General features: G+C 47.5%; 1 protein-coding gene across 6 annotated transcripts; it reads left to right on the top strand.

Annotated features, from left to right (window-relative positions):
* The first annotated feature begins 13,894 nt into the window (after positions 1-13,894).
* On the top strand, positions 13,895-20,577 carry LOC100284857 (uncharacterized). 6 transcript variants are annotated; one of them, XR_004858159.1, is made up of 7 exons: positions 13,914-14,147; positions 14,984-15,111; positions 15,785-15,945; positions 16,676-16,750; positions 17,143-17,307; positions 17,514-19,567; positions 19,883-20,565. XR_004858159.1 is itself a non-coding variant. In NM_001157752.2 (6 exons), the coding sequence occupies exons 2-6, from the start codon at positions 15,084-15,086 to the stop codon at positions 20,096-20,098; spliced, it is 645 nt and encodes a 214-aa protein (NP_001151224.1). In that variant the 5' UTR covers positions 13,895-14,147; positions 14,984-15,083; the 3' UTR covers positions 20,099-20,577. The 6 variants fall into 6 exon arrangements, 4 of the variants coding, with proteins under 4 accessions (NP_001151224.1, NP_001400070.1, XP_008679156.1 ...); XR_004858160.1 differs by having other exon boundaries at positions 13,916-14,147; positions 14,989-15,111; NM_001157752.2 differs by lacking the exon at positions 17,514-19,567 and having other exon boundaries at positions 13,895-14,147; positions 19,883-20,577.
* Positions 20,578-22,576: the final 1,999 nt, after the last annotated feature.

Genomic DNA, 22,576 nt, shown 5'->3' with positions numbered 1-22,576 from the left:
TCTTTATTCATTTCTTCCTCCTGAGCCCCTGGCGTCCAGTCAGCAATGAAATCTGCCAACGCTTGGGACTGAATCGAAGATCTGTGGACATAATCAATACAAATTCATTGAGCTCTGCAGCCCATTTTCCAATCCTTCCAGTAGCTTCTCGATTTCTCATAATATCCTTCAAAGGTTGTGAAGAAGGAAGAATTATGTTGTAAGCTTGAAAATAATGTCGAAGCTTCCTGGAGGCCATCAAAACAGCATATAGTACTTTCTCCAATTCTGTATAATTTTTCTTTGATAAACTAAGAACTTCGGATACAAAATATATTGGGGCCTGCTTTTTGACTTGGCCTTCAAGCTTCTCCTGGACAAGTGCTGCACTTACCGCTGAGTGCGAAGCTGCCACATATAATAACAAAGGAGCCCCTGGCGTTGGTGGAGTTAGTGTTGTTAAATCTCTAAAATATTGCTTCAATTCTTCGAAGGCTTTCTGCTGGACTGGTCCCCATTGAAAAACTTCGGCTGACTTCAGCACTTCGAAAAATGGTAAATTTCTCTCTGCTGATCTAGATATGAATCTGTTGAGAGATGCCAGCCTTCCTGTCAATCTTTGAGCCCCCTTCTTTGTACTTGGTGGTTCCATTCGAAGTATAGCTTCGATTTTGCTTGGATTAGCCTCAATTCCCTTTGTTGAAACTAGGCAACCAAGAAATTTCCCCTTCTTCACTCCGAAGACACATTTTTCCGGATTCAGCTTTAAACCAGCCTGTCTAAAATTAGCGAAGGTCTCCTGCAGATCAGCAATGTGATTATCTTGCTTCGTGCTTTTTACAATGTCCTCATCAACATAAGTTAGCACATTCCTGCCTATCTGAGAATGGAGGACCTTCGCTGTCATTCTGCTGAAACTTCCTCCGGCATTCTTAAGCCCCTCAGGCATCCGAAGGTAACAATATGTTCCACTGGGGGTTATGAAGCTGGTTTTCGGTTCATCCTCCTTCTTCATCCAGATTTGGTGATAGCCTGAATAGCAATCCAGTAGACTCATAAGCTCTGATGAAGCTGCTGCATCGACTAAGGAATCTATCCTTGGCAATGGAAACTCGTCCTTCGGACAGGCCTTGTTGAGATCAGTAAAATCGATACACATTCTCCATTTACCATTGGCCTTCTTTACCATAACAGTGTTAGCCAACCATTCTGGATATTTTACTTCTCTGATAACTCCGGCACTGAGGAGTCTTTTCACTTCGTTCCGAGCACCTTCGGCCTTGTCATCAGACATCTTCCGAAGCCTTTGCTTTCTTGGTCTGAAGGATGGATCAACATTGAGCGAGTGCTCAATAACATCCCTGTTAACTCTGCAAAGATCATTAGCTGACCAAGCAAAAACATCTTTGTTGTTGAACAAAAACCTTATCAAGGTTTTCTCCTGTTCTTTGGACAGTTGAGATCCCAATAGCACCTTCTGCTCTGCTATGTCCTCACATAAGAGCATGGGCTTCGGCTGATCAGCCGAAGTAGCTTTTTCCCTTCTGAACTTGTATTGCTCACAAGCTTCAGCTCCATCTATATTATGGATTGCTTTTGAGTCTGTCCAATTTCCTTCGGCCCTTCTGGCAGCTTCCTGACTTCCATGAATAGCAATGGGCCCTTGGTCCGAAGGTATCTTCATGCAAAGATAAGCTGGATGAAGAATTGCTTCGAAGGCATTGAGAGTACCGCGACCAATGATTTCATTATAAGGGTATTCCGTATCAACAATATCAAACACAACTTGTTCAGTCCTTGTGTTGTTGATAAATCCGAAGGTCACTGGCATTGAGATTTTGCTGAGTGCTACAATCTGCCTTCCTCCGAAGCCGTAGAGGGGATGTGTGGCATCATGAATTTTATCTTCAGGCTCTTGCATCTGTCTGAAGGCTTTAGCAAATATGATATCAGCTGCGCTGCCTGTATCAACCAAAACATTATGGACCAGAAATCCTTTGATCACACAAGAGATAACCATAGCATCGTTGTGTGGGTAATCCTTGAGTTGAAGATCCTCTTGGGAGAAGGTAATTGGAATGTGAGACCATCTTGACTTGATGAAGGGTCCTTGCACTCCGACATGCTGTACCCTTCTCTGTGCCTCCTTTTTCTGCTTCTTGTTGGCTGGCTCTGAGCATGAACCGCCTGTTATCGGGAGTACCAACTTCGGAGCCGAAGCAGCTCCAGCTTGAATGTTGAACGAAGCCATCAGCTCAAAAAAGTGGAAGTGAGTTCACCGGAGGTGGGCGCCAATGTTGGGGACTTGTTCTCAAATGCTATGAATTAAGAACAAGGCAACATAAAATGTTAAATATCAATGCCCTTCGTCCGCCGAAACATTATTTCCACAAGGATTTAATGAACTTCGGACGAAGGTCACGAGCATAAATATTACGAAGGTTTTACCTTCGTAATTAAACATATAAATATAGTATAAAGAGAAGTTAGAATATGAAACATTAAAGGTAAGTGTATTAAAAACAAATGACTCCATTTGCATATTTTATTATATGAATTTCAGATATTCGAATACAACGGTTAAGTACATTTATACCTTTGCCTTGACAAATAATTCCCGAGTGATGCGTTATCAATTATAGGAATGCGTGAACAGTAAAGGAATATTGTTCACTATTTATAGGCACAGGACACAGCCTGTGAGAAATTACAATCATGCCCCTCATAAAAATTTATAACAATGACTCAGACCCTTATGGACCAAAAGGTCATTCTATCTTTAAGTCGGTTCAACCCTTCATCTTCGGATACGTTGTAATACCGAAGCTTCATGAATGTTGCCTTCGGTGTCACGTACGAGCAGCTTAGCCGAAGCTATCCCTTTCTGCAGGACCTTCGGCGACGAAGCATGGTCCCAACAGTGATCCTCCTTCTTATCGTCATCGCGGGCCCAACCACCCCCCGCAGGTGGCCCGGCCTTGTGAAAGTGGCGCTGAAGCATGGCGCACTCCTCAAGGGTGTGCTTGACGGGCCCCTGATGATAGGGGCACGTCTCCTTGAGCATCTTGTCGAAGAGATTGGCGCCTCCGGGAGGTTTCCGAGGGTTCTTGTACTCAGCGGCGGCAACAAGGTCCGCGTCGGAGGCGTCACGTTTCGCTTGCGACTTCTTCTTGCCTTTCTTCTTGGTGCCGCGCTGAGTGGATGCCTCGGGGACATCTTCTGGTTGGCGGCCCTGGGGCTACTTATTCTTCCGAAAGATGGCCTCAACCGCCTCCTGGCCAGAGGCGAACTTGGTGGCGATGTCCATCAGCTCGCTCGCCCTGGTGGGGGTCTTGCGACCTAGCTTGCTCACCAGGTCGCGGCAGGTGGTGCCGGCGAGGAACGCGCCGATGACATCCGAGTCGGTGACGTTGGGCAGCTCGGTGCGCTGCTTCGAGAATCGCCGGATGTAGTCCCGGAGAGACTCTCCCGGCTGTTGGCGGCAGCTTCGGAGATCCCAGGAGTTCCCAGGGCGCACGTACGTGCCCTGGAAGTTGCCAGCGAAGGCTTAGACCAGGTCATCCCAGTTGGAGATCTGCCCCGGAGGCAGGTGCTCCAGCCAGGCTCGAGCGGTGTCGGAGAGGAACATGGGGAGGTTGCGGATGATGAGGTTGTCATCGTCTGTTCCACCCAGGTGGCAGGCCAGCCGGTAGTCCGCGAGCCACAGTTCCGGCCTCGTCTCCCCTGAGTACTTTGTGATAGTAGTCGGGGTTCGGAACCGGGTCGGGAACGGCGCCCGTTGTATGGCCCGGCTGAAAGCCTGCGGACCGGGTGGTTCGGGCGAGGGACTCCAATCCTCCCCGCTGTCGTAGCGTCCCCCACGCCTGGGGTGGTAGCCTCGGCGCACCTTCTCATCGAGGGGGGCTCGACGGTTGCGGTGATGGTGCTCGTTGCCGAGGTGGCCCGGGGCCGCAGGCACTGTGTTGCGCGTGCGCCCTGTGTGGACCGAGGCTTCCCGCATGAATCAGGAAGTCGCGGCGCGATGCTCCGAAGGGTACCCCTGCCTTCGGGAGGCAGAGCTTTCGGCCCGTCGGACCGCGGCATCCTCCAGGAGATTCTTGAGCTCTCCCTGGATACGCCGCCCCTCGGTGGTCGATGGTTCCGGCGTCGCGCGGAGAAGTATTGCCGCTGCAGCCAGGTTCTGGCCGACCCCACTGGAAGCCGGTGGCGGCCTTGCCCTAACATCGTCGGCGATGCGGTGCTGGATGCCCTGGGGTAGATGACGCGCTTCCCCGGCCGGAGGTTGGCCTGCCCATTCCTGCCCGATGTCACGGCGGAACGGCTCAAGTGTTCCTGCTCCCTCGTCGAGCCTAGCCTGCATCTCGCGGATCTGCTCGAGCTGTGCGTCCTGACCCCCCGCAGGGACTGGGACCACAGCTAGCTCCCGAAGGATGTCAACGCGAGGCACATGCCTAGGGGGATCACCGTTTTCCGGTATACCAAGATGGTTGCCTTCGCCGGGACCCCCTAGATCGACGTGGAAACATTCACGACTTGGGCCGCAGTCCTCGTCGCCGAAGCTGCGGCTACCGTCGGAACAGTCGGAAAGGCAGTAGTCGCATGCGGTCATGAAGTCCCGTATGACACTGGGGTTGCCAAGTCCGGAGAAATCCCAACAAAAGTCGGGCTCGCCATCTTCCTCGGAACCCGAGGGCCCGTAGGTCGAGACGGCTGTCAGCCGGTCCCAGGGTGACCGCATACCGTACCCCGGAGGGTTTGGACTCGCCTCTATGAAAGCGTCCACCGAAGCGAAGTCGCTTGGTGGGTCGAGGCTGAATCCAAAAGGCACGAGATGGGAATCGGTCGGTACCTCTTGGTCGACGGGCGGTGACGAAGTCGTGTTAGGGGCAGACTACACCGTCGTCTCAGGTACGAGGGTGACGCCCAGCCAGTCCCTCGCGAGCGTGATGGCGTCGTTCGTTTGCTTGGAGTTGGCGGGTTGCGGGGAAACGGTGCTCGTCTTCGTCTCAGACACGAGGTCGATGCCTGGCGTGTCCCCCGTTGGGGCGCCGACTCCGTCGACTCGCTCGACAGCCGACGAGGTGTCGCCTCCTGCTTGGCCTTGGTTGCCCCGCCTCCTCCTCCGTCGGTGGGGGAGGCGACGGGACAAACCCGAATGTTGTTCTTTCGCCACGTGGGGAAGACGTCGTCGATTCCGCCGCGGGCGGGCGGGTTGTCGGTCGCCATTGTCGTTGTCGCGCGTCGGGGGAAGGAGTATCATGTCGTAGCTGCCGTCGAGGGACATGAACTCAAGACTCCCGAAACGGAGCACCGTCCCGGGCTGGAAAGGTTACTGGAGACTACTCATCTGGAGCTTGACGGGAAGCTGTTCGTCAACACGCAGCAGGCCCCTACCTGGCGCACCAACTGTCGGCGTTTCGACCCGGGGGGTCCCTGGACCGACGAGTAAATTGTCGTCGCGTGCCCCAGCCCAGATGGGTCGGCGCGAGACGGAGCGCGAAGGGGGGAAAAGTCGGAGGGAGACAGTCGTGAAAGGGGAAACCCGCGGCCTTCGTGTTTGTCCCGCGCCCAGGTCGGGTGCGCTTGTAGTAGGGGGTTACAAGCGTCCACGCGGGAGGGAGCGAGAGGCTTATGTGCGCGTCGTCCCGTCCTTCCCCGCGCGGCCAACCCTTTGTAAGAGGGCCCTGGACCTTCCTTTTATAGGCGTAAGGAGAAGGTCCAGGTGTACAATGGGAGATATAGCAGTGTGCTAACGTGTCTAGCAGAGAGGAGCTAGTGCCCTAAGTACATGCCGTCGTGGCAGGCGGAGAGGTTTTGGCACCCTGTTCGTGTGATGTCGTGGCCGTCGGAGGAGCGCTGGAGCCTGGCGGAAGGACAGCTGTCGGGGCTGTCGAGTCCTTGCTGACGTCTCCTTGCTTCCGTAAGGGGGCTGAGAGCTGCCATCGTCATGGAGCACGCGGGGCGCCATCATTACTTGTTTACCGGGGCGAGCCAGATGGGACGCTGGTCTCGTTCCCCGTAGCCTGAGATAGCTAGGGGTAGGGTAATGATGGCCCCTCCTATGACGTGGTCGGTCCGAGCCCTGGGTTGGGCGAGGCGGAGGCTCCTCCGAGGTCGAGGTCGAGTCTGTCTTCCGAGGTCGAGGTCGAGTCCGAGCCCCTGGGTCGGGCGAGGCGGAGACCGTCGGCTGAGGCCAGGGCTGAGTCTGAGCCCTGGGGTCGGGCGATGCGGAGTTCGTCGTCTTCTGGGGCCGAAGCCGAGTCCGAGCCCTGGAGTCGGGCGATGCGGAGTTCGTCGTCTTCCGGGGCCGAGGCCGAGTCCGAGTCCGAGCCCTGGGGTCGGGCGAGGCGGAGTTCGTTGTCTTTCGGGGCCGAGGCCGAGTCCGAGCCCTAGGGTCGGGCAAGGCGGAGCTTCCTATGGTGCCCGAGGCCGGACTTGGCTGCTGTCAGCCTCACTCTGTCGAGTGGCACAGCAGTCGGAGCAGCACAGGCGGCGCTGTCCTCTTGTCAGGCCGTCAGTGGAGCGGCGAAGTGACTGCGGTCACTTCGGCTCTGTCGACTGAAGGGCGTGCGCCAGGATAAGGTGTCGGGCCATCCTTGCATTAAATGCTCCTGCGATACGGTCGGTCGTTGTGGCGATTTGGCCAAGGTTGCTTCTTGGCGAAGACTGGGCCTCGGGCGAGCCGAAGGTGTGCCCGTTGCTTGAGGGGGTCCTCGGGCGAGACGTAAATCCTCCGGGGTCGGCTGCCCTTGCCCGAGGCTGGGCTCAGGCGAGGCGAGATCATGTCCCTTGAGTGGACCGAGCCTTGACTTAATCGTACCCATCAGGCCTTTGCAGCTTTGTGCTGATGGGGGTTACCAGCTGAGATTAGGAGTCTTGAGGGTACCCCTAATTATGGTCCCCGACAGATGGCGCCCTGCGTGCTCCATGACGACGGCGGCTCTCAGCCCCTTACGGAAGCAAGGAGACGTCAGCAAGGACTCGACAGCCTCGACAGCTGTCCTTTCGCCAGGCTCCAGCGCTCCTCCGACGACCACGACATCTCATGAACAGGGTGCCAAAACCTCTCCGGCTGCCACGACGACATGTACTTCGGGCGCTAGCTCCTCTCTGCTAGACACGTTAGCACACTGCTACACCTCCCATTGTACACCTGGACCCTCTCCTTACGCCTATAAAAGGAAGGGCCAGGGCACTCGTATAGAGGGTTGGTCGCGCGGGGGAGGACGGGACGGCGCGTGCAGGCCTCTCGCTCCCTCCCACGCGGACGCTTGTAACCCCCTACTGCAAGCGCACCCGACCTGGGCGCGGGACAAACACGAAGGCCGCGGGTTTCCCCTTTTACGCCTGTCTCCCTCTGGTTTTCCCCCCTTCGCGCTCCGTCTCGCGCTGACCCATCTGGGCTGGGGCACGCGGCGACAATTTACTCGTCGGTCCAGGGACCCCCCGGGGTCGAAACGCCGACAGCTGGAGCTTGTACTCGCGTAATGTGGTGGGTTATCCGAGCGCCTGAAGTCACAGCATAGCGCAACCTTCGTAAATAATTTCGTTTGGCTCTATATTTTGTTTGACATGTGTTGTGTGGCTTAATATATTTATATATATCGCCAAGTGGCCATAACAACTTTGACAAGCTCTATGGTGCTTGTAAGATCTGGGAAGTTAATGAAATACCTATGAAACACAAATAAATAATTCTCTGCTCTCTCCTCTTGCATAAAGTTTTACCCGAAGTAACCCGAAGATATATAATATAATGCATGAAAGCCTTTTTGGCATAAGACATCACAAATTGGGATTTTATTAGTAAGCAATATGACCTTACCAAATAATTTATGACCAAAAATCTCAGTCATACATTGCTCAACCAGATGTTAGCACATTGCTCTCTTTGTCGCTGAATGACATGAAGCAAACTATGAGATAAAAGGACATGTAGTCGCTAGCAACACGAAGTTGCGAGTATACCGAGAGGTTATTTTGAGAAGATTTTCACTATGTTGGTGTGAAAACTATTGTGTGTTCTCGTCTAACCACTTTGCTCATCCTGTCTAGGACCTTTTATGCTTACGTTGCATACATCTCTCGGAATTATAAATACTCATGGTCGCTGAATTGACTCGAGATAGTCCCTTCACGAGTATGGTATACATTATAAGTCAAATGGTAACGGTCAGTCCTGAATGGACATATAACTGGGGTTTTGTAGTAGAACTACAATGTATTCTACTCTTTGACATTCTTACCGTAATCTATCTCTGATCTACCAGAAGTAAGAAGATTAGAAAATAGCCATGAAATCCCACATCACCATAGAGCTTGAAGCGAAATTGGGCATTAATTTGTCACTGGCCCTTGGCACCGAAAGATCCATAATTCTTGACCACTAAGTTGTTGGTGTTGGTAATTTGTGATAGAAATATGAAGATATTGTAGAGACCTATTGTATCCTCTCTACTCCTGATGATTTCTTCGTATGAGAGCAGTATTATCTGTTGTTAAGGTCTGGTCCCAGATGGATACCGGTCTTGTTTCGTTCTTGCCAAGCAGATATCATCATTTGCTTCATCAAAAGCTAGTTATATGGTGATTTTTCCTAGATAAAACGATTTTTTGGCCTTGTATGTTCTATTTCAAAGCTTCTCTTTTTGTTGAACAATGAACAGATCGAAATAATGCTTTATAGAACAAATTGGTGTATAATATGAGGAGAAAAGTTTGCCTTTTGGTAGCTTACACAACAAATATTTGACTATTGGTATAAGTTCTCTCTCAAAATTATTATACCTAAAAATGTTGCATTAATCGATACCCAATTTCAGAGCGGTATGAGTAATTGGGTAAACCATGGGCAGTGATAAAAACGAGCTGGACTATACATCTCTGCATATAAAAATCTTTGCTTGGCAGCATTGGCCTGATGTCGTGCACTTTACTACCAATATAAACACATTTTCCTATGTGCCTCAAAGCACAATGCAACCAGTGAATGTCTTTGTGAGCGTTAGACCCTGATGGTCATTTTACTTGTTGATCTGAAGTCAACTAGTGGCTCCAAATGACGAATGGTATTCATGAGCCCCTGAAGAAGCCTTATGGATAAAATAGTGTTGTGCATGTTAGTCTAAATCTTAATGATTGACTGTGCATTTGGTAATAATAACAATAAGTTTGCAGAATTGTAACCACGAAGCAACTTGTGTTGCGTGTCTCGCTGGATGTTGAGACTAACCCTTCATGTTGAAGGAAAAAAGATGTAGTATTCATGCCACTACATTAATCTAAGTCCAATGCTCACTGCATAAAACCCCTATCTGTAATGTGCGTAAGATTTCCCAAATAAATCACCACAATAGCATACATTGGCCACAACTAGATGATTGTGGTTGGGGATTTTATCTGTATGCTTTTAGAACATCTCGGCATTAGGGGAAGGAATGCCCATATAATGTAATGCCTCAATATTCTATTAAACGCACAAAAGCCAAACTGAACCTGTCGTTCAGTGTGTACTCCTGTGTATATGGAGTTTGCCAGAAATCGTTGAGGAGTAACCATATTGGTCTAAATGCTTCTACCTGATGTAGATGTGGATATACCCGAGATTAATATCATATCCACATTTGACTTATTGGTATTTGATCTATTCTCGGGGACGCCTGCGAATATGGTCCATTAGCCTTAGTCAAAGCATATGTTCTGATTGCAGATTCATGTGGTCTGTGATAACTCTCATCCGATTAATTCACCCTGATGGTGATTTACCTCACGAAGAGGTTCATCTTGATGATGAAATTCCTAGCAATGCGCGCAATATCATTGTGCTGGGAATACGGAACAATGAATCTTTCGTTTTGGGAAATAACGGAGATCATTATTAAATGTGGGAGACAAATATGTCGACACCTATATTGCCTCTCTAGATTGAAAATGGATCCAAAACAAAGTCCTAGGCATGAGTGCTTTAAGCTCTCTTATCGGGTCATTGATAAATGCAATCGAGGCTGAACCAAGAATCGCAAAATGAAAGTCGCGAGCTTGAAGTTCGGACATTTATGGGCACTATTGAAATAATGTGTGGTCAATGCGATGGTTCAAGTGGTCTAGTGAGAGACCCATCCCACATATGTGTTGAATAAACACAGTTCCACTATATAATATATTTGGCAAATGACATGAATTATAATATGTAGTTAATAGGATTCTGAAGATCCGTCATGAGATCCTAGTAGGACTCATATCTTTGAATTATAAATATGCAACATATAAATCTCATACCGGATAATACATTCCTGATGAATGACCACTCTCCAGTGCAGAGAGAATATCTCATAGTTGAGATTATAGTTCCCAGCTGGAATCTTCCAGAAGAAATAAAGTCTGTGTTAAACACCAAAGTTTGATAATCCCTATAAAGGGATAAAGACCCATACAGACCCAAAAAGGTATAAGATGAGGTACCAAAGGATTTGAAATTCACCGAATAAGCACATGTGCATTCCACGAGTTTTACTCATGGTATTTTCCACTAGATGTGGAATTACGGTATCCTCTAAAGCCCCGATGGCAGAAACCTATAAGGTTTAGGTGTTACTGGCAAAATATCCCCATTATGCCAGAATGACAGACTATAACGATATATCTGATTGATGAAAAATCCCTGATGGATTATGATCTTTGATGGACTTTTGTTACACCATCATAGATGTTGCAATGGATGAACGCCTGGAGCGACGTGTCATATTAGAATATGTACTATTGCAACTATATTATCCCCTAAGTCCTATTGAATGACATGTTATTTGCTTTGCACAACTATGTATAAATTGTGGTGTAAGATAGAAAATGATAGCACCTCAACCTCATCCATTCTCGTTATTCCAGATGAACAATGAGACATATATCTTGAAGAATATGCTTGAATAATGAGGGATAACGACTTTGACAGATGTCATCGTCAGGGGGAGCGAATGCTTATATTGATCACAACCGTGAGACAAGAAATGTCATATTCTATGCCCTGAAGGCGTGAGCTTGATGATCAATATGTGAACATTTATGGAACTTTCTATCAAATATATAGATCCAGTCGATCGAACACCATCAGTCAAAGTGGCTTATTTATATTGATACGTGCACTTACCTCGTATGTCCTAGAAGTGAGTAGAGGTAAAGTTCCTGAAATAGTCCTTGCAAGGATATGCAATCCGTTTGCTAAATCTTTATATGCATATACTTCCAGAAGAAGATGTTTTGCCTTATTGATATGGTTTTGCAAGGATCAGGGGAGCACATTTCTAAAGTTAGCCTTTATAGAAGATTCAATTGAATCTAGATATAGAAGATCGAAATATGTCCTGATGACAGTTGTTGTACTCTTTTTTCCTTGGTGAGTTTTCCTGAAGTTTCTCACATGAGGTTCTTAACGAGGCAACAAAGTGCAAATGCAATATGCGTCACCATGCACTCTTTCTCCGTATTTTCCCACTGGGTTTTTTTTGGGAGTTTTAATGAGGCATGTGTTGATCGCGGTATTCGCCCAAGGGGGAGTGTTGAGAAACCCTAATGAAGGGTTATGTGGGCAAATACCGAATATGCCCCAGAGGGCAATCACGTTTCTATATATAGAACATGTACCCCCTCATATGGAATAGAGATCAGAAAGAGGCCAGAGGCCCAACCCTATATACTGTGTCTCGTGTGCTATCTGTCGTGCTTATGGGAAGGGAGACGGGTCTTCTACAGCTTCTCGCGCCTAATCTGCTGACGGGAGGGAAGGGAGCGGATCTGGTGATCCGTGGTAACGTAGTTCTCAACATGCATAAGCATCTGCCGCTGCTTTCCTGAGCAACAGCAACAGCCGTCTCCTCTGATCCTCCTTTGCCTGCATGGCTGCTGCTGCTGCGTCTTCGGTCTTCGGTCTTCCCCTCCTTTTTCTCTATTGCTTTCCGCGCGTGGAAATTCGAATGCGTAGAGCCCAGGCGCCGCGGCTCCGTGTTGGCGGCGTTGCCCAGCGGTCCGCCTCCGCCTCCGCTTCTCTGTAGCACGTCGCGCCTGGAAATATTCATCGGCAATGCAACCACGGTGACGCCCTGCCTTTTGACCTGCGGCTGCTGCCTGGGACAAAGCGCAGTCGAGCGCAGGAGCCAGGAGGGAAGGAGCGAACTAGCGGAGGAACCGAGGGAGGAGGAGAAGTGAAGGGACCGAGAGCCGCCGGCGCCACTACAGGAACCGAGCAGTCGCTCAACCCTAACCCTAACCGAGAGTCGCCGCCAATAAAAATCGTGTCGGGCTGGCCCGAGCACGTTCCACGAAGGCGTGTCGGGCTAGTTGGGCCGTCGGGCCACCAGCCGAAGCACGGCCCAGCCCGTCTAACGTGTCGTGCTAGCCCGGTTTTTTTTAATTCGTGCTAGGCCGGGCTACGTGCCTTCCATTTCGTGTCGGGCTCGTGCTAGCCCAGTAAGCACAACCCAAACTTGCAGGACTACGTGTGGTACCATGTTTCTTGATATGCTTCACCCCTTCCCCGTTAGGCCCCGTTCGACATGCCAGCGTCCAAACCAGGCTAGGATCGAAAGCAGCCCAGGATCAAGTGATACATATGTTGTCACTAATTCCTAGTCACTAGACCAAGAACTAATTCGGGAGGTAGCTCATCAGGACTCGTTCTAGACCAAGAATTGAGCGAAGAGAATTCAAATCAGGTGGGTCTGTTTCTAGTCCAGATTAAAACGAACGGCTCTAACAGACTGGGCTGGATTTTAAGCCGGGTTAATTCATCCCGCCTGGAAAGAGGCCGGGAATAGGCCGTTCCGGCCGAAACGAACGACGCCTTAGAGTTTATTCAATCTAGAAGAAGATTAGAGATGATTAAATCTATTTCTATTTAATTTTGACTAGAAGTAAATTTAATCATCTCTAATCCTTCCTAATCTAGATCTAACCAAACAAGCCCTTAAAATTTATCATAACTTGACATCTTATCATGTTCTACCTAGAATTTATCTGGCCATCAGTTTACTAACCATCTACTCCCACATCAGGTAACTGTCGTCTACGCACCCTAGCGTTGATCTCAGATACACAACAAAAACATGAGATCGTTTCAGTTTCGAGTGAGGTTGCACTGTCTGCTGCAGGTTCCACTGTTTCCTCGGGTCTGTCCCAGCGCCGCTCGCCGCCGGGTCCCGACGGCGCCGCTCCAGGCTCCAGCCCGCCGCCGCCTCGGCCTCACCCGCCGTCCGCTCTGTCATCCTCGGCCACCCGCAAGCTCCAGTCCAGAGCCCAGTCATATGTAGTTCATGGTGCTGGCGCGTTCTGAGGATCACGTCTCAACACGAATCTTGGAACACACCAAACGGCCTAAAAGAATCTGATAGACCTGGACCCTGTTTGGTTCGTGGCTAACTTTGTCACACTCTAACTAAGATTAGTCATCCGAATTGAAAATCTAACCTTAGACAGAAAAGTTAGGTAAAGTGTGATAAGTTAGACAGAAAATCAAACATACTCCAAAGCAACAAAACCAGCCACAGGAAATTTGCAAAAAAAAAAAGTTCTTAGCCAAGAAACTGTGGACGTACGTACGTGGAACTTGCACGGTGGTACTAGAAGCATCTGTGGTGGAGTGCCGCAGAGGATCCAATCCAAGCGATTCTTCCTTCACAGTACGCCACCGCGACAACGGAATTTTACTGTCTATGAGGATGAGGTTATTAAATTAACTATAATAAAGTTATAGAAGAGAAGTCTACTCGCGATAGTTACTAACTAACAAGGATGTAAATATATATAGAAAAATTTTAAAACAAGTCTTACCACGTTGTAATTTCTAATAACTGGAGCAAATAAAGAGATGAGGGAGATTAATAAAAATAAAGTCTATAAAAATTGGCGCTAGAAATCTGTGGCTGCGATGCATCCAGGTCCACGCGACCACTCTGATACAGGTCACCAGCGGTGGGCCCCACCACCCAGACGGGTCCTGGTTCCTCCCCCTCCAAGCCGGCTCCCAAATTTGAGGCCCAAAGCCCCGTCGGCCCCCATCGCCACGCCGCCGGCCACGCCCCAGACGACCCCGCCCGCCGCCGCCGCCTCCCGCTCCCTCCGCGCGCAGCCCTCGTCCGGCCGCCCGGGTCCGAGCGCGCTCGCTCCTCCTCCCCACGTCGGTGAGTGTTGGTTGTGCCCCCGAATCCTCGGCGCCTCCCTCTGTGCTGCGTGTAGGTTCCCTGCGCTTTTGCCCGTCCAATCCGGAGAATTCCCTCTCCCCCGTGCACTTCTCCGTGGGTTCTGTCTCCCTCTGCCGCACCTGCCCGACACAATTCCGCCGCAATTCGAGTCGGCTCGTCCAGTCCGCCGCCGACGCGCGGCGGCGTCGCGGGTTGTCTCCCGGAAACTTTAGGGTTCCGTTCGACACCCACGGACTCCGTCCCTGGCGTCCTCCCGTCTAGGAATTCTCGTCGTATGTTGCTGCTGCGGCGGCGGCCTGTTTGGACGCACGAATTTCACGAGCGGAACAGACGGTTCGAATTCGCACAGTAACCGAGGGCGGTTCACTCAGCTGCGAACCCGGGCGTGAATATTGTACGTAGCTGTAGATTGTTAAGCCTGCCGAGCTACTTGGGTGCCAGGAAGTTTGTAGAGTGTGTATTTTGTGCATAGCCGTGCATTGTCACGCCAGCCGAGCTACTTGCTACTCGGGTGGTAGGAAGGTGTAGAGTGTACGCCTTGCTGTTTGCAGAATTAGCCGCTGGCGCAGGTTCCTCTGCCAGCCTTTTTCTTGCGCACAGGCAATTCACTTGGAGTATTTATATTTCTCACCTACACCCATTTGAATTATTCCCCATCAATTTCTTGCCGTAAGAGGTTTAGCCTCCGGTTTATATTGTTGAAAAAAGCAACTTCTGTGGTCTCTAAGATTCCTCACACTTAGGTTCACAAAATTTCTTGGCGCGCTTAGTCCATAGGTTGCAGGTTGCTAACAGAGCTCTGTGCTTGTGTTCAGGACAGTTTAAGTGTGGCTTCATTGCATGAGTAGTTGCAGTTAGCGTGGCTTTTCTCCGTGCTTGCTCCTGGTCGTGCTTTGCCTTGCAAAGGAAGGAATCATGACATCTGTTGTTCACAGTGTTTCAGGTATGCTTGATTCATCCAAAGTCGTGCCATATTTTTTCGCCCTAGCACTAGAGTAGTGCATAGTGTGCTGTATTCGGAACACATGCCACAACTTTCTGTGGTGTGAATTACTGTAGAGAATATTTCATTATGTATGTGTTGCAAACATAGATCAAGCAATCAGTTGCATTTTGCGCCACCAGATAATCAGCAACAAACCATCTTTCCATTATTTGCATTTCTTTCAGTAAGTCCTTCCACAGTATGTTTGTCACTGAAAGAAAAGTTTTGTGCTGGCAGTTCCGACTGTGGGGCTGAAATCAGAGTTTAATGCATGCTCACTGCTTTGGATTTCGAAACAACATAAACAGTATGCTTTGAATAAACCAGGGTAGCTTATGTAGTTTTGTCAATGTCTAATGTTCTCATGTGCATACATGGCATTATATGTTATAGTAGTTGCACCCTGCTGCTACCAAGTAGATTTGTAGCTGGTGGAATTTTTTTGAGTGCTCTCTGTCATTTAAATTAATTCCTATAGTGTCAAACATTATATAACTTTTGTCACTTGTTGGTTTATGAAGAGTGGCGGCATGCATTAATGGCTATTTATTTTTAACACATGTTGAATGTGACCTTATGAGGGTTGAGGGCATCTATGTCAAAGCTGCCATTCATGTCTTTTCATGGGCAGGTGACCACAGGGCTGAGGATCAAAATCAACAGAAGAAGCAAGCTGAACCTGGGGACCAGCAAGAAGCCCCAGTTACTAGTTCAGATAGCCAACCAACAGTAGGCACACCATCAACAGATTATGTGGCACCCTATGCCCCTCATGACATGAGCCATGCAATGGTACCACACTTGTAGAACTCTTTACTTATCGATATGTACGGTTCTTTTCATTGAGTTATGTCTAGGAAAAGGTAGAGGTTCGGTCGTAGCATGATGTCTAAGTGATAGCATATGTTGTGTCACATCTCCTTCCCTGCTCCAAACTCTACTTCAAAAGTAACAATAACAGAACATATGAATATCAAAACTATAAAGTGAGGAATGCAGTTATACACCATTCCCTGTTGGCTGAAGTGAAAAAAAGTGTTCCTCTTTGGCTCTTTTAATCCAGATTCCAGAACATTTTTGCTAACCAGGGAAGTTATATTTCATCTCAAAGTTTCTGCTATTTCCATGCCTTAGTGTCACTAAATGGCTGACTATCATCACATTCAAATTAAAATAGCAAAGCTTCTTCATTGAAACTTTGCACACCTGGTTGGTACCAAATTTTCCCCGTCAAATGCATATTATTTTCTAACTTCATATTAGTCCAAATTGGTACACCACACATGTGTTTTGGACTTTTGGTCGTACCTTCTTTATTGTGAATGGTCATTAGTTATTTTTAAGCTAATGACCTTCTAGTTTCAGCATTCTTTTAGGCCTTCGTTGGAGTGATTGCTGCTGTGTTCTATTTTATTTTTGTCATTTCAGTTTCCTCTTTTGTACAATTTTCCATCAAAGTTCATTAATTTCAATGAGTATGGTGCAACCTATGTTTTCTGATTTCACATTTTGTGTCTGGCAGGGTCAATACGCTTATCCAAATATTGACCCATACTATGGAAGCCTTTATGCAGCAGCTTACGGTGGACAGCCATTGGTAAGCTTTTCTGCACTCTCTCCATTAGCAAATACAAGTGTTGTAAACCAATTAGAAATTTTCCCCAAACAGTAGGTTACTAGGTTGTTTCCACTTTGTGGAGCATTTATGATTTACCTAATTTTGGAATGATTGAAGAGCACTGAGCTCATTTAATTTGACTCCTTTTGTATGCCCAGACCTGAAACCAACCATCGTTTCAGTCAGAGGCAGTACAAAGTATAACATGCTAGTGTGTCTTGAGATGGTAGGCCAATTTCGCTAGTATTGTTTATTTGAATTTACAGACAGTAAGAAAAGGATAATTTGCAACGACCATGGACCTTCCTGTGCTATTACAATTCCTTGTTAAACTGATGCCTTGGGAGTTAATAAAATTGATAATCTTTCAGATGCATCCACCGTTAGTTGGAATGCATCCGGCTGGCTTACCTTTGCCTACCGATGCAATTGAAGAGCCTGTGTATGTAAATGCAAAGCAATACAATGCCATATTAAGACGGCGTCAATCTCGGGCTAAAGCTGAATCAGAACGAAAGCTTATCAAGGGGCGTAAGGTAAATCTTTGTAACCATGTTCTGCATTGCCATATGAATTGGAAATGTTAATTAGCTTTTTTTCTGCCCATGATGCTAGAGCAAATAACCAAGCGAATTTCTCCAATCTACCTTCCCTACTTCCACTTCAAGATCGATCTGCCTCACGTTGTACTGTAAATCTGCTGGTGAATTTTATTTTAATTTCGATGTTCTCTGAAAGGAAGATTCGTGAAAGGAAGACAAGGGATGTCAACCAAGTCAAATGCATCAAGGACGAAGCAAACCAACTATTAGTGAAGAGTGAAGAGATCAAGAACAGATGGAAGGAGTACTTCAACAAATTGTTCAATGGAGGGAATGAGAGTGCTACAATAGAATTGGACGAACCATTCGATGACAACAACAGGGGTTTTGTACGAAGGATACAAGAATATGAAGTTAAGGAGGCGCTAAAAAGGATGAAGGTAGGAAAGGCGATGGGCCCTGATGGTATCCCTATCGAGGTATGGAGATGTCTTGGAGACATAGCGATAGTATGGCTGACTAAGCTTTTCAACACCATCTTTCGGGCAAACAGAATGCCCGACGAGTGGCGGCGGAGTACATTAGTACCAATCTTCAAGAACAAAGGAGATGTTCAAAGTTGTACTAATTACCGTGGAATTAAGCTCATGAGCCATACAATGAAGCTATGGGAGAGAGTCATTGAACACCGCCTGCGAAAGATGACGAGCGTGACCCAAAATCAGTTTGGTTTCATGCCCGGGAGATCAACTATGGAGGCCATTTTCTTACTAAGACAACTTATGGAGAGATTCAGAGAACAAAAGAAAGACCTGCATATGGTCTTCATAGACTTGGAGAAGGCTTATGACAAAGTACCTAGGAGTGTAATGTGGTGGGCCTTGGAAAAACACAAAGTAGCAACAAAGTACATTAATCTTATTAAAGATATGTACACTAATGTTGTGACAAGTGTCCGAACAAGTGATGGAGACACCGATGACTTTCCAATTAACATAGGACTACATCAAGGGTCGGCTTTGAGCCCTTATCTTTTCGCTTTGGTGATAGATGAGGTCACAAGGGACATACAAGGAGTTTTACCGTGGTGTATGCTTTTTGCCGATGATGTGGTACTTATTGAGGAGAGTAGGAGTGGTGTTTCTCAAAAGTTGGAATTGTGGAGGCAGACGCTGGAAGCAAAAGGTTTTAGGCTTAGTAGGTCTAAAACAGAGTATATGAAGTGTGATTTCAGTGCCATGGGGTATGAGGATGGCGATGTTAGTCTTGATGGGCAAGTGGTACCCAAGAAAGACACTTTTCGTTACTTAGGATCAATGCTTCAAAAGGAGGGAGACATCGATGAGGATGTCAGTCATAGAATTAAAGCCGGATGGTTGAAGTGGCGACAAGCTGCGGGTGTCTTATGCGACCACCGGGTGCCACGCAAACTAAAAGACAAATTCTACAGGACAGCAATCCGGCCGGCTATGTTGTATGGAGCAGAATGTTGGCCCACTAAAAGACGACATGTCCAACAACTAAGTGTGGCAGAGATGCGTATGTTGCGCTGGATATGTGGCCACACAAGGAGAGATCGAGTCCGGAATGATGATATACGAGAGAGAGTAGGAGTGGCGCCAATTGAGGAGAAGCTTATGCAACATCGCTTGAGATGGTTTGGACATATCCAACGAAGACCTGAAGAGGCACCAGTGCATATCGGAATAATTAGGCGTCCCGAAAATGTGAAGAGAGGTAGAGGTCGACCAACTTTGACGTGGACAGAGGCTGTGAAGAGAGACCTGAAGGAGTGGAATATTGACAAAGAGCTCGCCGCAGATAGGAAGGGGTGGAAGTGTGCAATTCACGTGCCAGAACCCTGATTGATAGTTTCGCTTTTCCTCCTTAATCGTTTGACCTTTTCTTGTGTCCATTTTAGATCTTGCTGGTCCTTGTGGGTTTTATCTCTTTTATGTGTTTCCCCGTTTCGTTGTTTTCGGTTCTCCTTTGCCTTTGTTTCCCTTTTCTGTTCTTTGGGGGTTGAGCTCTGAGGTTTTCATACGGGGTTTCATCTCTAGCCTACCCCAACGTGCTTGGGACAAAAAGGCTTTGTTGTTGTTGTTGTTGTTGTTGTTCGATGTTCTCTGATATCTGAAATTTCGACATGCCACGTTTTTTTTCAATGCCTTCACGGGCGTTGCTTATCACAAAAGCAGTAAAGGATTTATGAACGTAAATTGGGTGCCACACATTGACAAAGTTGCAACATCGAGTAAGCTGAAATGCTTTCTGTTTTTATCTGTATGCTACTTTAAGCTAGAGAGAGTTGAACTTGTTAGTACCATGATTATTTCTCAAAAATGGAAGACTGGTACAAAGATGCAGCTACCGACTTAGAAAATCCTATAAACTTCTGCCAAGCTTAGATGATCTCACTGCAAGTTGATCGCACATGTTCCTTACTCTTTGGTATCATCTGAAATTAGAATAACTCGATTGCTTGTTTCCTTCAACTTTCTGTGGTTGAACTGTTAAGTCATCTGAAGTAAAAAAAAAAAACTGACTCGGCTACATCTATGCTGTGCAGCCCTATCTCCATGAGTCACGTCATCAGCATGCCTTGAAAAGGGCCAGGGGAGCTGGAGGTCGGTTTCTCAACTCAAAGTCAGATGACAAGGAAGAGAACTCCGACTCGAGTCACAAAGAGAATCAGAACGGAGTTGCGCCCCACAGGAGCGGCCAACCGTCAACCCCTCCGTCTCCCAACGGTGCATCGTCAGCTAATCAGGGCAGGCAGTCGTGAATGATGGATGATTCAAAACTCACAGCTGAAGAGATTTCAGCCCCTGAGCTAGATATGGCAGCAGTTTTGTACAGAAAACGCTAGCAACATGGTGTCGGTCGGTCGGTCGGTTGTTGTAGGACATGTTCCATAGAAAAAGCATAGACGAGTCTACAGGTTTTGGAGCCTTGGTTTGGTCCTCTGTGTATTCACCTTTCTGTACAATCTTAGTAGCGTTGTGTACCTTCCCCTGGAAGGAAGGATAGCTTCAGTTAGCGCTTCAGAAAGTCAAGTGTGTAGCATATTGGCTTATTGTTTGCTTTGCTTGGACAATGGAGATTTGGGAGTGGAGTTCATAACCCTGCTGAATAAATACTCTTAGCTGGCTATGTGTATGTTGGACGACAATATGATCCCTAATGTAGTACACGTGACCACCTCAAACTGAATCTGGCTTTGTTTAAATGACACCCTCACAATTGGTCACAGGTTCAGAGATCATCTCACACTTTGTCCTGCAATGCATGTTTCGCTTCGTCTTTGGAGTGTCCTGGCACGTACGATGTTTCCGTTCATCTGTTGTTCGATGAATTGCGTGATGATTGCCGGACGCCATGTGCGTTTTTGAACGAAAGAACGTTTGGGTTTGGCAGCTGCATCATTCTGTCCCTGTCCCTGGCCACCACACGAATGTTTCACATGCTTTTCTCGAGGGCATTGAAATACTGCCAGCGATTACCAAGAAGAGTGTGCTTTATCGAGTCCTGTGCTTTTTTTGAGAACTCCAAAACGTATTTTCTCACACGAGCGGATCTTACTTTTTTTTTTTGCTGGGAAAGACCAGAAAGAAAACAGATAAGAAGTAAGAAGGCATAAACGCATAATGTCCCTGCACCTAGACCTGAACTTGGAACTTTCTTCATTGATCAACGACTGAACGACCTGCATGTGCATCTCTATTCTCTGCAGGCTGCATGCACAGGCAGAGAGCATTGAGAGAGAGAGAGAGAGAGAGAGAGAGAGAGAGAGAGAGAGAGAGAATGTTTTCTTTTGAAGAGGTGAAACTGCTGGTGGATGGTTCTGAAGTTTCGGTGTCACATATAGATTCAGAAAACCCCGTGGCACGCGCAACCGTATCTGAGACTTTGAACACTGTTTATTCAGACACGGATGGCCTGCGCTGCGTGATCATCTTTCTTAGGCAGCGAGCACTCATCATACCAGGCCATTAACAAAAGCCACGCCCGGCATCCGTACCCTAGTACTTGTAGCTTAATCCACAAGCCACTGCTATTACTAAATAGCAAAGGTATGTAGTGTCATGATGCGTAGGAACTGAACTGGTGGTGTGTTCTTCAGAAGTTCACTGTGTACCGTGTCTGCCCCCCCCCCCCCCCCCCCCCATTGTTTGCTTACCCTTGGAGGAGGCCTGGGAGTGGTTCTCATAACATGATGCTTGTGTTTATCTGCTGTCCATTGAATATTTTAACTGCGTGATGATTGCCAGACGCTATGAGTGTGACCTGAAGAACATCTTGGGCTTGGCAACTGCATCATGTCGGCATCGGCCGTCACATGAACGCCGAGAATGCTCTTTTTTTCCTTTTCTTTCTCGAGAGAGCATTGAAATACTGTCAACGAAGATCGAGTGTGCTGGTGTTGCAGAATCTCCATGCTCTACGCTGTGCTTGAAAAGCTGAAAGTCAACTGCATCCTGCTTTGCCATATATGGCTGTGTGTTTTTTCCTCTCTCTTTAATTTGACGCTGTGTTTAACAAAGTTGATGCTGTCCAATCAAAAATATGGGTGCACGCACTCCTGTTTCAAAAGCTTTTTTTCCCGCAAAACTGTTTATGCGTTTTCTTTTAAGGGCTAGTTTGTCAACCCCATTTTTCCAAGGGATTCCTAATAGTTCATTTTACCTTGTGAAAATAGAAATCCCTTAAAAAAATAGAGTTACCAAATTAGCCCTAAATGTTTCTTGGTACTATCTTACGCCGTCAACATCCAATTACATTTACATTCCACTTTAGGCCTTGCTCAGATATTCATGTATCCACATCAAATCATGTGTTTAAATTTTAACTATACCAACACGCATAGCTTAACATAGATATATGGGCATCCAAACAAAGCAAGTCCTCAGATTTTGAAGTCAGGGATGTGGGTGCTAAGGCCCTGTTCGTCAGATTCAAACTCAAAATCGTTTCAGCTGATCAAAAACTTATACAAATTATACGTGCAATCCGGCTAGAAATCATTCCAGATCACCTTCCTAAGGAACCGAACGGGTACATAAAATAGTATTCAGGTCACCATGTTTGGAGACCAGACCATGCCCATGAATGCACGTGATACCATTGGGAATATAGATTTGAACTTTGAAATAATCATGGACTAGCATATATGCCAAGTACCAACGCATCCTCAATGCTGCACATATAGGTTGCATGCACCAACATCAAAACATGAGTAATTTCCAGAAGCACAATTTTGTGA

Source organism: Zea mays, chromosome 1, assembly GCF_902167145.1.
Source record: "Zea mays cultivar B73 chromosome 1, Zm-B73-REFERENCE-NAM-5.0, whole genome shotgun sequence".
Classification (NCBI taxonomy): Eukaryota; Viridiplantae; Streptophyta; class Magnoliopsida; order Poales; family Poaceae; genus Zea; species Zea mays.
The sequence above is the reverse complement of the archived record's forward strand: the minus strand, read 5'-3'. Positions and strand labels throughout refer to the sequence as shown.

What these genes read in the sequence shown, in the direction of transcription:
- LOC100284857 (NM_001157752.2), top strand. Translation starts at nt 15,084, where the DNA reads ATGACATCTGTTGTTCACAGTGTTTCAG. An exon ending in CTTACGGTGGACAGCCATTG is followed by an intron (nt 16,751 to 17,142) that starts GTAAGCTTTTCT and finishes ATAATCTTTCAG; the next exon opens with ATGCATCCACCGTTAGTTGG. An exon ending in AGCTTATCAAGGGGCGTAAG is followed by an intron (nt 17,308 to 19,882) that starts GTAAATCTTTGT and finishes TATGCTGTGCAG; the next exon opens with CCCTATCTCCATGAGTCACG.